At 34.2% G+C, this 11509-nt stretch overlaps 2 protein-coding genes across 2 annotated transcripts; one reads left to right on the forward strand and one right to left on the reverse strand.

The window, feature by feature from the left end:
• Positions 1-2: 2 nt before the first annotated feature.
• On the reverse strand, positions 3-3626 carry LOC140968972 (choline-phosphate cytidylyltransferase 2-like). The gene is made up of 8 exons (XM_073430183.1): positions 3345-3626; positions 2778-2891; positions 2325-2420; positions 1447-1489; positions 1164-1319; positions 967-1047; positions 562-672; positions 3-464 (listed from the first exon to the last, which is right to left on the reverse strand). Exons 1-8 carry the CDS (start codon positions 3482-3484, stop codon positions 246-248), a joined length of 960 nt encoding a protein of 319 aa, XP_073286284.1. The 5' UTR covers positions 3485-3626; the 3' UTR covers positions 3-245.
• A 1657-nt stretch (positions 3627-5283) lies between these two features.
• LOC140968970 (cytochrome P450 97B2, chloroplastic) lies at positions 5284-11216 on the forward strand. The gene is made up of 14 exons (XM_073430182.1): positions 5284-5545; positions 6112-6301; positions 6609-6716; positions 7038-7122; positions 7634-7872; positions 8483-8656; positions 9158-9205; positions 9321-9380; positions 9595-9681; positions 9763-9851; positions 9945-10036; positions 10351-10412; positions 10646-10795; positions 10865-11216. Exons 1-14 carry the CDS (start codon positions 5409-5411, stop codon positions 11090-11092), a joined length of 1749 nt encoding a protein of 582 aa, XP_073286283.1. The 5' UTR covers positions 5284-5408; the 3' UTR covers positions 11093-11216.
• The last annotated feature ends 293 nt before the right edge of the window (positions 11217-11509 follow it).

An 11509-nucleotide genomic window follows, 5' to 3' on the forward strand; every position in this document is an offset into this window, starting at 1 on the left:
TGTGTTTCCAAAACAAATTTTTTTTCAAACAATAACGAAGCAAAAAACATACTTTCATCATTGTTCAGATAGCTAGTACGAAACTATAAATAATAATAATAAAAAAAAAAACAAACAAACCGACCACGAAAAAACTGCAAAGAAAAGATAAAAGCAAAGCACCAAACAGAGCAAAAGCCTAATGCAATCCCCAACAGATAGTGATTTAACTTAGCAAGGCGAGTGCTGGTTCAGTGACTGGCAGGTCATTTCTTCTCATCGCAGTCGTAGTACTCTACAACATCATCATCATAATAATAATATTCATCATCGTCCTCGTCATAGTAATAATACTCATCCTCGTCCTCGTCGTAATAGAACTCATCCTCAACATCTTCGTCGTCATCGCTACTTCTTTGCCCGTTTAGTAGCAATCCCTGTCCCTGTTGACTTAATTCTTGAATCCGGTCCCTAATGGCCGTTCCCTGAACACAAGTTTGGACCAATGTTGAAAGTGCATTTTAGTTGGACCTAGAATGTGTGAGCGTGAGCGTGTGTCTATATATGGATACTTGTATTCACCATTTTATGGCAGCCTTCCTCAAACATTTCGAGAAATCCAGCAACCCAACGATCTGCATTTTCAACCCAAATATTGTGATGTATGCCAGCTGTCTTTGCAACAGTTTGTATCTGCAAACAGGGATTTAAACACATGGATTTAGAATTTAGGGAGCCAATTAACAGGATTTCAGGATCGAAGAGGTGGTGGTCGCATATACTATCGCAGATAGGACATGAAAATCAGCTACGTATGTAGCGTCATCAGCTACATCCTCAGGAAGAAGTAATTCTTCAAAAAAAATTAACAAATAGCTGACTCACTTCTGGTAAATGCCAAAAGCCTAAATTCTTAGGCTTCGCTTGAGCCAATACATGGGCATCGGGTCAGAAGAAGTAAATTTATGCAAATGCAATAAACTTTACCTTCTCGCCCACTTTTTCTTGGTGTTCTTTGACTTTTTCTTGCAACTTCTTCAGTCTCATGTTCACCCTTAATCCCTTTTCCTGCGTGTTTTACACAAATCTTAGTGGTGCAAGAGTTCTAGAAATACAGATAATTGGAAATATCATAATCCATTCATTACAAGAGCAAAATAAGAATATCAGCAGGAACACCATACCCTAACATAGCTAACATTGAGCTCCTTTCTTGTGTATCCACGATCCAAATTACGCAACACATATTGATTATAGTCTTTGACTATTCTCATTATAATGTCTGACGTTGAAATTCCTTCTGTCCTTTTAGTCTCTTTAAATCTTCCCACAGCTTTGACCTGTATCAAAAGTAGTATAATATATGGTTTTCAAATGTCAACATAATGAAAAGAGAGGACAAAACCAACATTCACAGACAATAAATAAACTACAGCTGAAAATTATAAAATACAATGACAGGCTTACAAATTCGTACACATCCTTTCCAGCTCCACTGGTATCCGCATAACTGTATAAAATACGTGATAAGAATTAAAAGAGTTTAAACATGCGCTTCGTCGATAATTAGCATATATGACAAATCCAACCACTACGTAAAAAGAACAAATCAAATCAAAAGGGAAAACATAAAAAGTAAATAAGGTTTTCTTCCCACTAGCAGTTGCAGTGCATAAGACCTTGTGCATTTTGCGAACTCCGATAAAACCATACACAGAATAATTGGCTAGCGTGATTATTATTTACATAGTTTTTTATGTTTAGTCTTCAGAAGTAGATCTCCACCCCCAAAAAGGGGTTCTCCTTCATCCTTCTCAGAAGTTCTTTTTACTACTTTACTGTAAAAATATTTTCAGATAACAAACAAATTAAGTGATTGTTATTTTTACTCACTTTTCTTTAGGAATCATAACATGATCATAATAAAATATCAGCCATTACCAGTAAAAATCAGCTATTAAAAACCATACTATAACACCATCCCGATATTTTTCTAAAAATATTTGTCATTAAGTTTTCAAGAACCAAAGACTAAGAGATCCTGAAGAACTTTTTCATCAACATGTAGTTTTAGGGTAAATCTGAAATTTTGTTTGATTGAATAAATATCAAACCACAATTAAAAAGGTTAAGATACTTGGAAAGGCGAATAAAACCCGTTAAAGTATGACCACAAAGAAAAGTTATGTTTTTATGGTTTAAAGCACGAAAGCCAAAGTCTTTGATTGCATATCGTTATATGATTCTCCTGAACCCTTATTTAGTTCGTTGTCGCTTAACATAATAAAGAAATGGAAAAAAGGATACAGCCGCTATCAAAAGAAGTATAGAAGCCTCTGACTTACGGAAGAGCATCGTGTGCCACATAGTCAATTTGGTGCTTGTCAAGAAACTCCTGGTTTATTACCCACGGGGCATCAGGGATAACCTCATCAACCCACCTGCCAAACAAAGAAGCCAGGTGTAACACTATCTGGTCCTCAAAATATTCATCAGGGGTCCTCAAAATATTCATCAGGCAAGACAATGAAACTATTTTAACAATCCATATAGATATGAAACTAAAACAATTGATCATTTTCATCAACTCTATCAGGTACAAAAAAAATAGCTATTCTAGGCGAGAGATGAAAATTGATTCACCCCGACTTGTTCTCACATTGATAATGCTTAAAAATCATCAACAACCCAATAGTGGCTAAACTGAATTAATGAAAAATAATGTCCTGACCGGACCAAAAGATCATCATGAATCAGCTAAGAATACATTAAGCCATTTCATGAAGAGGCAAACATACTTGCAATGGCGAAGCGATTCATAGCGCTCAGATTCGGTCATAACAGTTTTTCCCTTGTACTTATGAGTAGTCTCATCATTGCAACATCCAACCATCAAGTACGTATTTGAGAAGCTGCACAGATACATGACCATCAAAATTCATTTCGCCATAGATGAAAACAAGGCTCGATGTGACTAAATTACGGAACTTGATGCGCGAATAAATCATAAACACAAAGAAAAGATAAATTCAAAGTACATATAATGTTTTAAAACGGATGAAAAAGGTACTCCACGTAGGTGCAAATGGAGGGACACAGAAGCAAGTCCAGGCGGACGAAGAACAGGGTAATCAACCCTTAATTAAAGAGTAAATAAATAAACGTATGATTTCCCAAAAACAGGTAGCAGATTAGATCAGATCCATCATTCAAGAAAAGATATAATACTTCATTGATATAAAACCACACGCCAAACAAAAAATAAACAAAATTTCGATGATAGGTCATTTTAAAAACACAAAAATAGCAAGAAACAAAAATATAAATCAGACCCACAAAAATATATTAAACCAGTAAAGACATACGCAAGTTTGGCCTGTTCCAGAGCTCGAGCGTGGCCGAAATGGAAAAGATCGTAGATCCCATCGGCGTACACACGAACGGGGCGGTCAGACGAGGATGGAGGTTCCACGGAATTGCTGATACCATCGCCGCTCTCGCCCATCGCTCACTTGTTGCCCTTCTCTCTCTCACTTGGTTCTTTCTCCAATGTATGGTTTCCTTGAATGAACACAGAAATATCTCCGACACGTTTGACTTATGTTTCCCAACAGGTGTCGGCCCGAATCGATTTGTGTGCCAAAATTTGACGAGTAAAAGTCGTGTTGGTGTCCCACTTTGTCAAAAATAAATACAAATATTTTGATCGTTTCAAGAACATATGGAACCATAAATATACAAATAAAGTTGATACATACAATTTTTTCCCATAGAGGATGTGGGTTCTGGCTGTGTTCTTTGCTATCCTCTTGAAACTTTAATAGTTGCTACACAGTCGTATTTCAGGTTACTATTTTCCAATCCTAGCAGAAGTTTTAGGAATACGACAAGTACTTATTTAGATTAAGGATTGAATTTAAATAAGTAAATCTGATGCTAAAATTACTGATGACTTTCTTCAAATATCAAATTCAGGTACTTCTAGTTATGATTTGATGATGGATGATTGTAAACTTTTATCAAGTGTTTTTAAAATCGGGCCGGAAACCAAGCTTATAAATTATTTCAGCGGTCAAAACTAATCAAAATCAATCCGACTAGTTCAACTATTTTTTTTAAAAAATTATTATTTTTTATTCCTTAAAAAAATTATTTCGTATATTTAACTTTAAAATTTTATTTTTGAGTTATACGTATGTGATTATTTGGATTTTGGAATTTGTTAGAAATATTATTTCAGTAGTATTAAAGCTTATTTTGATTTATTTTTTTGTTCGAAAATATTGATATAGTTATATTTGATTATATTTATGTTGTATATATTTTAAATGTTGATAAATAATTATTAATATTTATATGTACATTTAAATTTTTTAGAATTTAAATTGTATTATTTATCATATTATATTATTATTTTATATAATATAACAATTTTCTGGTTGAACATGTACGGCTGGTTGATTCGTTTTTTAAAATAGACCAGTTCGATCACCGATCCTATTACAAAAGAGTAGGTCTTTTGTGAGACGGTCTCACGAATCTTTATCTGTGAGACGGATCAACCCTACCGATATTCACAATAAAAAGTAATATTTTTTCATGGATAATCCAAATAAGATATATGTCTCACAAAATACGACCCGTGAAACCGTCTCACACAAGTTTTTGACGTTATAAAAACATTGATCTTATCATCTGACTTAGTTAACTGTACTTTTGTTTTTGTTACTAGATCAACGAATCAAATATCTCATATCTTAATCCGCGCAACTAATTCTACTTCTGATAAAAGGAGTGGGCTGAGTCTTCTTCCTTCTCGATTTCTGATGTATTGTTGTTAGATTTGTGTTAATGAATTGAGTTATTGTTATATATATATCACGTAGTGCATGAATTAAAAAATGATCGACAATGGTTTTTTTTTTTTATATTTAAAATGAAAATCATTAATCTTGGGCATACATTGTAAATTTAGTAATCAGTTTGTTTGATATAATATTATCTTGAGAGTTGATTTAGTAACTATAAATATGGCACATCATTCTCTCATGTGATTCAGTATATGATGACTCCTACTAATTAGGTGAATTATTTGAATATATAGAATAAGTTTTTTTATGATATCTATCTCACTAATCAATTTTATAAAATGAGTATTCGATCATATCTGACTCGACCCAACTTGATTATACAAATATTATTTTTTACTTTGAATATAGATCGAGTCGATTCAAAACTCCTCANATGACCCCACGCCCCCACCAAAATTTCATACTTTAGTGACGTGTACCAGAAAAAAACACTGAATTTCAGTGCGTAAATTATCCTTTGCAATAAAATTGTCACCCAACCTTCTTCCCGGTGATACCACATCTTCTACCAGTTGGCCTCAATTTCAAGAAGAAATAGGAAACGGGAGAATTCGAAGTATGATTTATGCGCCGAGTATCTGTGCCCATTCTTCTTGCCTTGTGGTGAATCGTTTCAATGAATTCTCTTCCTCCGGAGTTACTATTTCATCAGCCACTCTGCTTTCCAAGTTTAAGCCAAAAGGGTCTTCAATCAGGTACTCCCCAAAGCCTAATTTTGTTATGTTACGAATATGGTGCAAGCCTTCTGATTTTTACTTCTCCAGCTATATCGTGGGCATAAATTTGTTTGTTTTGTTTTTTTTTGCTTCGTAATTTTAGACATTTTGGAATTGGTATTACTTGAAAATCTGCAAAAATGAGTATTCCTAGTTTAATTTCAAGTTTGGATTGGATATACCCTGATAAAAAATCATGTCTTCAGCTGATTTCATCATAACTCCTTTTCTCATTCGATTTCGAAGCTCATGTTTTCCGTCTCAAATCATTTCTCTCTCTTTTTCACCAATGCCACATTGTATGAACACAGAGTCCCAATGTTGAGTTATGCTTGGATTTAAGGTGGATTTGGAGGCATGCATTTCATTTTCCCCCCTAATATTCTTGGATTTGAGATGATTTTTTTTACCAGAGCTCATATTAAACAAAGTTGAACGAATTTTAGTCATAATTTGAAATTAAGGGAAATTAAGGGATACTTCAAGCCAAATTCGTTACCATTCGTTTGATGAATTCACTGATACTTCACTTGTGTTAATTGTAGGTGCCAAACTTCAACAAGTACTGATGAGCCCAAAACGACCAAAAAAATGAACTTATTAGACAATGCAAGCAACCTCCTTACTAATTTTTTGAGCGGAGGAAAGATTACATCGATGCCTGTAGCAGAAGGCGCGGTCTCTGATCTTTTTGGGAAACCACTTTTCTTCTCCCTGTATGATTGGTTCTTGGAGGTGCTTCTTTTGTGAATTTATATATTTTTTTCATTATTCATTAACTCGTTTTCCGGCTTTTTTCTTATGGTACTATAGTCATTAAGACTCTCAAATACCCAAATATCTATTTTCTTCGGGGAATTAGTTAATTAAGAGTACATATTTGCCTCTTTGGTAGTGATTATGCTTCTAACACCTCAGGTATGGCAATATATATAGTTCCATAGAGTGATACTTCTTTTATCTCCTTCCTTCTCTCTTTCTTTCAAATTGTTTATTTCATCAGTGATTCCCTTGATTACTGTTTATTTTTCGTTGGACACAGCATGGTTCAGTGTACAAGCTTGCCTTTGGACCAAAGGCTTTTGTTGTTGTCTCAGATCCCATTGTCGCAAGACACATTCTCCGTGAGAATGCATTTTCCTATGATAAGGTATCATTCGTTTTCACAATATGCTTCTCTTATTTTGTAGTGAATCTCTTTCTCTTTGCCATAGTTGTCATAGAAATGGAGTCAATGGAAATTTTACCTGTTTTTATTCTTTTCTTCATTTAGGTAATTTCATCTTCTACAGTTTATAATGTTCTATTTTTAATTTTTTATTCATGAACGTTTCAAAGTTTTATGTTTTTAGTCAGTAAGAGGCTATCAAACATGTATCTTCTGATAAATATTCCAGAGTGTAACAATATATAATTCATAGTGCTCTTGTTGACGTATATGGTAATAGGCATTTATCATAACATTATGTAGGGTGTTCTTGCTGATATATTGGAACCAATAATGGGAAAAGGACTCATACCTGCTGATCTTGACACTTGGAAACAGAGAAGAAGAGGTGAACTGTTAACAGTTAAATAAAAAATACATTGATTTTATGCATTTCTGTCTCTTATGTGGTAACATCAGACCCCGCATTTTGTAATTTTCACGTTTAGAACTCTATTTTCTCTAATCAATGGTTAAATTTTAACATTTCTCCTTCAACTTGATCAAATATTTACTTGTGCAGTAGCTTGGTTTTATTTTAATTGTAATTTCAAATGTTCTTATCAGACAGTTCATAACAAACTTCTGATCTTTTTGGAACCTTATATATGAATTTTCCTGTTTGACTTGTATTCTGAAAACTATAATGATTCATTCTCGTGCAAATGGATTTTCTATTTCAGTTTTGAGTTGACTTTTCAGTTCCTTGACCCTTGTTTTTGACAAAGAATTAACTGGAAAGTTCAACAGAACTGAATAATTTGGCTAATTTTCTGGTAGGGACGGTGAAGATGGTCAGGTTCTTGGAATAATTTTCTACATATACTAAATACATATATGGAATGTTAATGGTGTTGCAGTTATTGCTCCTGGATTCCATGTGCTATACTTGGAAGCCATGGTTAAAGTGTTTGGTGACTGCTCTGAGAGAATGACGGCTAAATTCGAGCAGCTCTTAAAAGCGGAAGCTTCAAGAGGAGAGAAGACAATTGAACTGGACCTTGAATCCGAATTTTCTAGTTTGGCACTCGATATTATCGGGCTCGGTGTTTTTAATTACGACTTTGGATCTGTTACTAAGGAATCCCCTGTAATTAAGGTGGGAGTGGATGTTCCCTTTAACTTTAATTGTTCCTGTGATTCCTCCATGAAGGTCTGCATCCTCGACAAAGTGTACAGAGGGCCAAAATTCTTATAATCGCTCTCATTTAGTGGGCAATAATCACCTCTGTGTTTCACTGAAAATATTTGTTCTATGAAATCATATAAAAATGTTATCATAATATTAAGAATATCAAATCGGTTTCTAATTTGATTGATATATGGCATGAGCATCTCATGATTATATAAAACTTATGCCATGTGCTGCTCAGCATGCACAAAAACACCATGGCTTCATTTATGAGTGATTTGTTATCTATATATTGTTTTGCAATAATTTCTGTAAATTAGCAATCACATTGTGATTCAAGTATTGTTGTCATTGGGTGGTTGATCTTTCTGGGCAGGCTGTATGAGACCAATGTCCATAAAATTGAAGTTTTCCTCTCTTTGCATCAATTATTTTTTATCAAGTACTGTAATTCTCTTCTGCACAGTCTTTTACTTTTTCTGAATTATATGCATTATACGCTTGCATCTGCCTTCCTTTCTTCCCTTGCTGATTAATTGCCAATTAGTAATAATTGTTGTTCTACATTTACTTGCAGGCTGTATATGGTACACTTTTTGAAGCTGAGCATCGGTCTACATTTTACTTTCCTTATTGGAAAATTCCGTTGGCCAAATTGTTAGTTCCTCGGCAACGAAAGTTTCAGAATGACCTCAAATATATCAATGACTGTCTCGATGATTTGATAAAAAATGCAAAAGAGACCAGAGAGGTGAGACAATGTACAGCTGAATTGCCATGGTAGTATATGTAGATCATGCTATCATAATGAAAGTTGTTTTTGATTGATCTGTCCCAAGAGCCATATTTCTAATTTTTTAAATGTGGTGGCAGCGTACGTGGGCTGTATTCAAGTTTTATATTTATATGTTATACTTGAAACTTAAGAGTTGCATAATGATCACAAAAGTATTGGCAAAATAAGGACTACCTGTTTATTTCTGGCATGTCGAATGATGCAATGTATCTGTATTATATTCGTGGTTATTAAATAGGATATAAATTTCAAAGGTAAGCATTGTTTGTGAAATGACTGGACTTCTAGATGAGCCTAGTAAAAATGAGAAGTTATTTTACGAGTGACATGCCACAATGATACTTGAAAAATACTCGTGTTAAAGTAGCTGTTGTATTGTAAATTCATAGCCGTACATTTTCTGTTTGAATTTATATTTTCACAAAGAGTGCTTATTTTCTTTTCATTTTGTTGTAGGAAGCTGATGTTGAGAAATTGCAACAAAGAGACTACTTAAATCTCAAGGTATCCAATAATGTTATTTCATCCGTTTTGTACTTTGAAAAACTGGTGTGCTTATTTATATCTTAGAAGACCTAGAAAAGTGAATTTGTGACACCGTAACTGAAAAAGTTTGCAGGATGCTAGTCTCTTGCGTTTTCTGGTTGACATGAGAGGTGTAGATGCCGATGATCGCCAGGTAAAGAATCAGACACGTATGATCTCTGTATTTCATCGCTGTTTCACACGAAAGTTTGGTGGGTTTTTGTATGCTGGATGGCATACAGTTCATTGAGGATTCTCTGATCAGACTTATCCGCTTCCCATCTTACAATATGCCGCACTTTAACTCTTGAGATTTTACTCAAAAAAAATGATGATGTTTCTTTTTTCTTGTTGTCTCTGCCGAATAGCTGAGAGACGACCTAATGACAATGCTTATAGCTGGACATGAAACAACTGCTGCTGTCCTTACCTGGGCAGTTTTCCTTCTTGCCCAAGTATGATTGATTCAATCCGACAATCACAAATTTTCATGAATATTGTGAATGATGATTGCAAATTTATTGTGTATAATGCAGCATCCCTCCAAATTGAGGAAAGCACAAGGGGAGATTGATTCTGTGCTTGGAGAAGGGAGAACAACATTTGAATCAATAAAAAAATTGGAGTAGGTTAAAGAAAAAATTTGAACTACAATTTGAAGTCACCCCATTCTTTCTCATATCATTTTTATACTAATGCAAACAGCTTATTCTTTCAGGTACTTGCGACTTATTGTTGTAGAGGCTTTACGTTTGTATCCACAACCTCCATTGCTGATTAGACGTTCTCTCGAGTCAGATCAATTACCGGGTATTTATTTTGTTGCCTATAACTTTGTAAAGGATGAGTGACAACTGACATGGTTTCTATACCACAAAATGAAATGAAACTCAACATCAATCTTGAAGTTCTCATCCATCGATACTCCTATAAACTAAACATTCACCTTTTCTAACATAATATAACGTGTTTGAGCTCGTGTATTGGTTGAAATGAAGCTTACATTACTATCCAGTTTGAAAATTTTGAGAAGAGTGATTATTATTGGTTATAAGCTTATAGCTCAGGCGCCCCATTCTGCAGAATGAAAATTGGGATTTTAACTTGGGTGATTCATTACGCAGGTGGTTATATGGGAAATAAAGATGGTTATGGGATACCAGCCGGCACTGATATATTCGTTTCTGTAAGTCTATTTTCTGTCATAAACTTTTCAAACTTAATATCATCTCTTAGCATAACCAGCAGACAAACTCAAGCGGGGGCCCCCACTGTTAGTGCTTTTATTTATTTTTTAATCAAAGGTCATTCATGTTCTTGACTGATAGAATAAGCTTTTAAATGAGGGATACTGGCCATTAAGTCGATCTCAGATTCATCATCTTCATAATCTGTTTCCGTGGGAACTCTTTGAACCAGGTATATAACCTCCATAGATCTCCATATTTTTGGGACAATCCCAATGAATTCGAGCCTGAGAGATTTCGAGTTCAAAAGGCCAGCCAGGGCATCGAAGGTTGGTCTGGTTTTGATCCTTCTCGTAGCCCAGGAGCACTGTATCCAAATGAGGTACTCATTCCAACACTTGACTCACTCAAGTTCAACGCTTATCATGTTCCTGACCATGATTTTCATCAGATCATATCGGATTTCGCTTTCTTGCCTTTCGGTGGAGGGCCAAGAAAATGTGTTGGCGACCAGTTTGCTCTCATGGAATCGACTGTAGCTTTGGCAATGTTACTTCAGAAGTTTGATGTGGAGTTAAAAGGATCTCCAGACGATGTAGAGCTAGTTACAGGAGCAACCATTCACACCAAAACTGGATTGTGGTGTCGTCTAAAGAAGAGGTCTAATGTTCATTGCTAGTTCTTGTAGAATTTACAGCCTTAGTTTTGAAAATATATCATATATACAAAATTTTAAAAGTCAGGAGACAGATGGGTAAACCATAATCTATCATGTTGATGAAAAATATGTTTCATTCCAATTTGTTTTTATTTAAAAAAAAAAATCAATTCATGCTTTTCTTTTTTTGAAATATAACATGTTTTTATATTTCAATAATATGAAACTTCATATATGTATTAGAAATTTATAATTTTAGGCATACGATTAATGAATTTTATACAAATTAAAATAGTAAAAAAAATAAATAATTTCATCATATATTTAATAGATGGAACATTTATTTGTTTTTAAATTCCCGCAGTAATCAATTATTAAACTCAACTATTTTTAACTGAAATGACAGACTATCGAAATAAGTTCTCCTATGAATATTTC

Source organism: Primulina huaijiensis, unplaced genomic scaffold, assembly GCF_012295235.1.
Source record: "Primulina huaijiensis isolate GDHJ02 unplaced genomic scaffold, ASM1229523v2 scaffold38877, whole genome shotgun sequence".
NCBI classification, from domain to species: domain Eukaryota; kingdom Viridiplantae; phylum Streptophyta; class Magnoliopsida; order Lamiales; family Gesneriaceae; genus Primulina; species Primulina huaijiensis.

Bases quoted from the DNA above. Each gene is read 5' to 3' on its own strand.
- LOC140968972 (XM_073430183.1), bottom strand. From the start codon at position 3,484: ATGGGCGAGAGCGGCGATGGTATCAGCAATTCCGTGGAACCTCCATCC. The intron at 2,892-3,344 runs GTATGTCTTTAC...GTATCTGTGCAG, and splicing joins CTGGAACAGGCCAAACTTGC to CTTCTCAAATACGTACTTGA. The intron at 1,048-1,163 runs GTATGGTGTTCC...TAAAACACGCAG, and splicing joins TCAATGTTAGCTATGTTAGG to GAAAAGGGATTAAGGGTGAA.
- LOC140968970 (XM_073430182.1), top strand. From the start codon at position 5,409: ATGATTTATGCGCCGAGTATCTGTGCCCATTCTTCTTGCCTTGTGGTG. The intron at 6,302-6,608 runs GTGCTTCTTTTG...CGTTGGACACAG, and splicing joins TGTATGATTGGTTCTTGGAG to CATGGTTCAGTGTACAAGCT. The intron at 9,682-9,762 runs GTATGATTGATT...TGTATAATGCAG, and splicing joins CAGTTTTCCTTCTTGCCCAA to CATCCCTCCAAATTGAGGAA.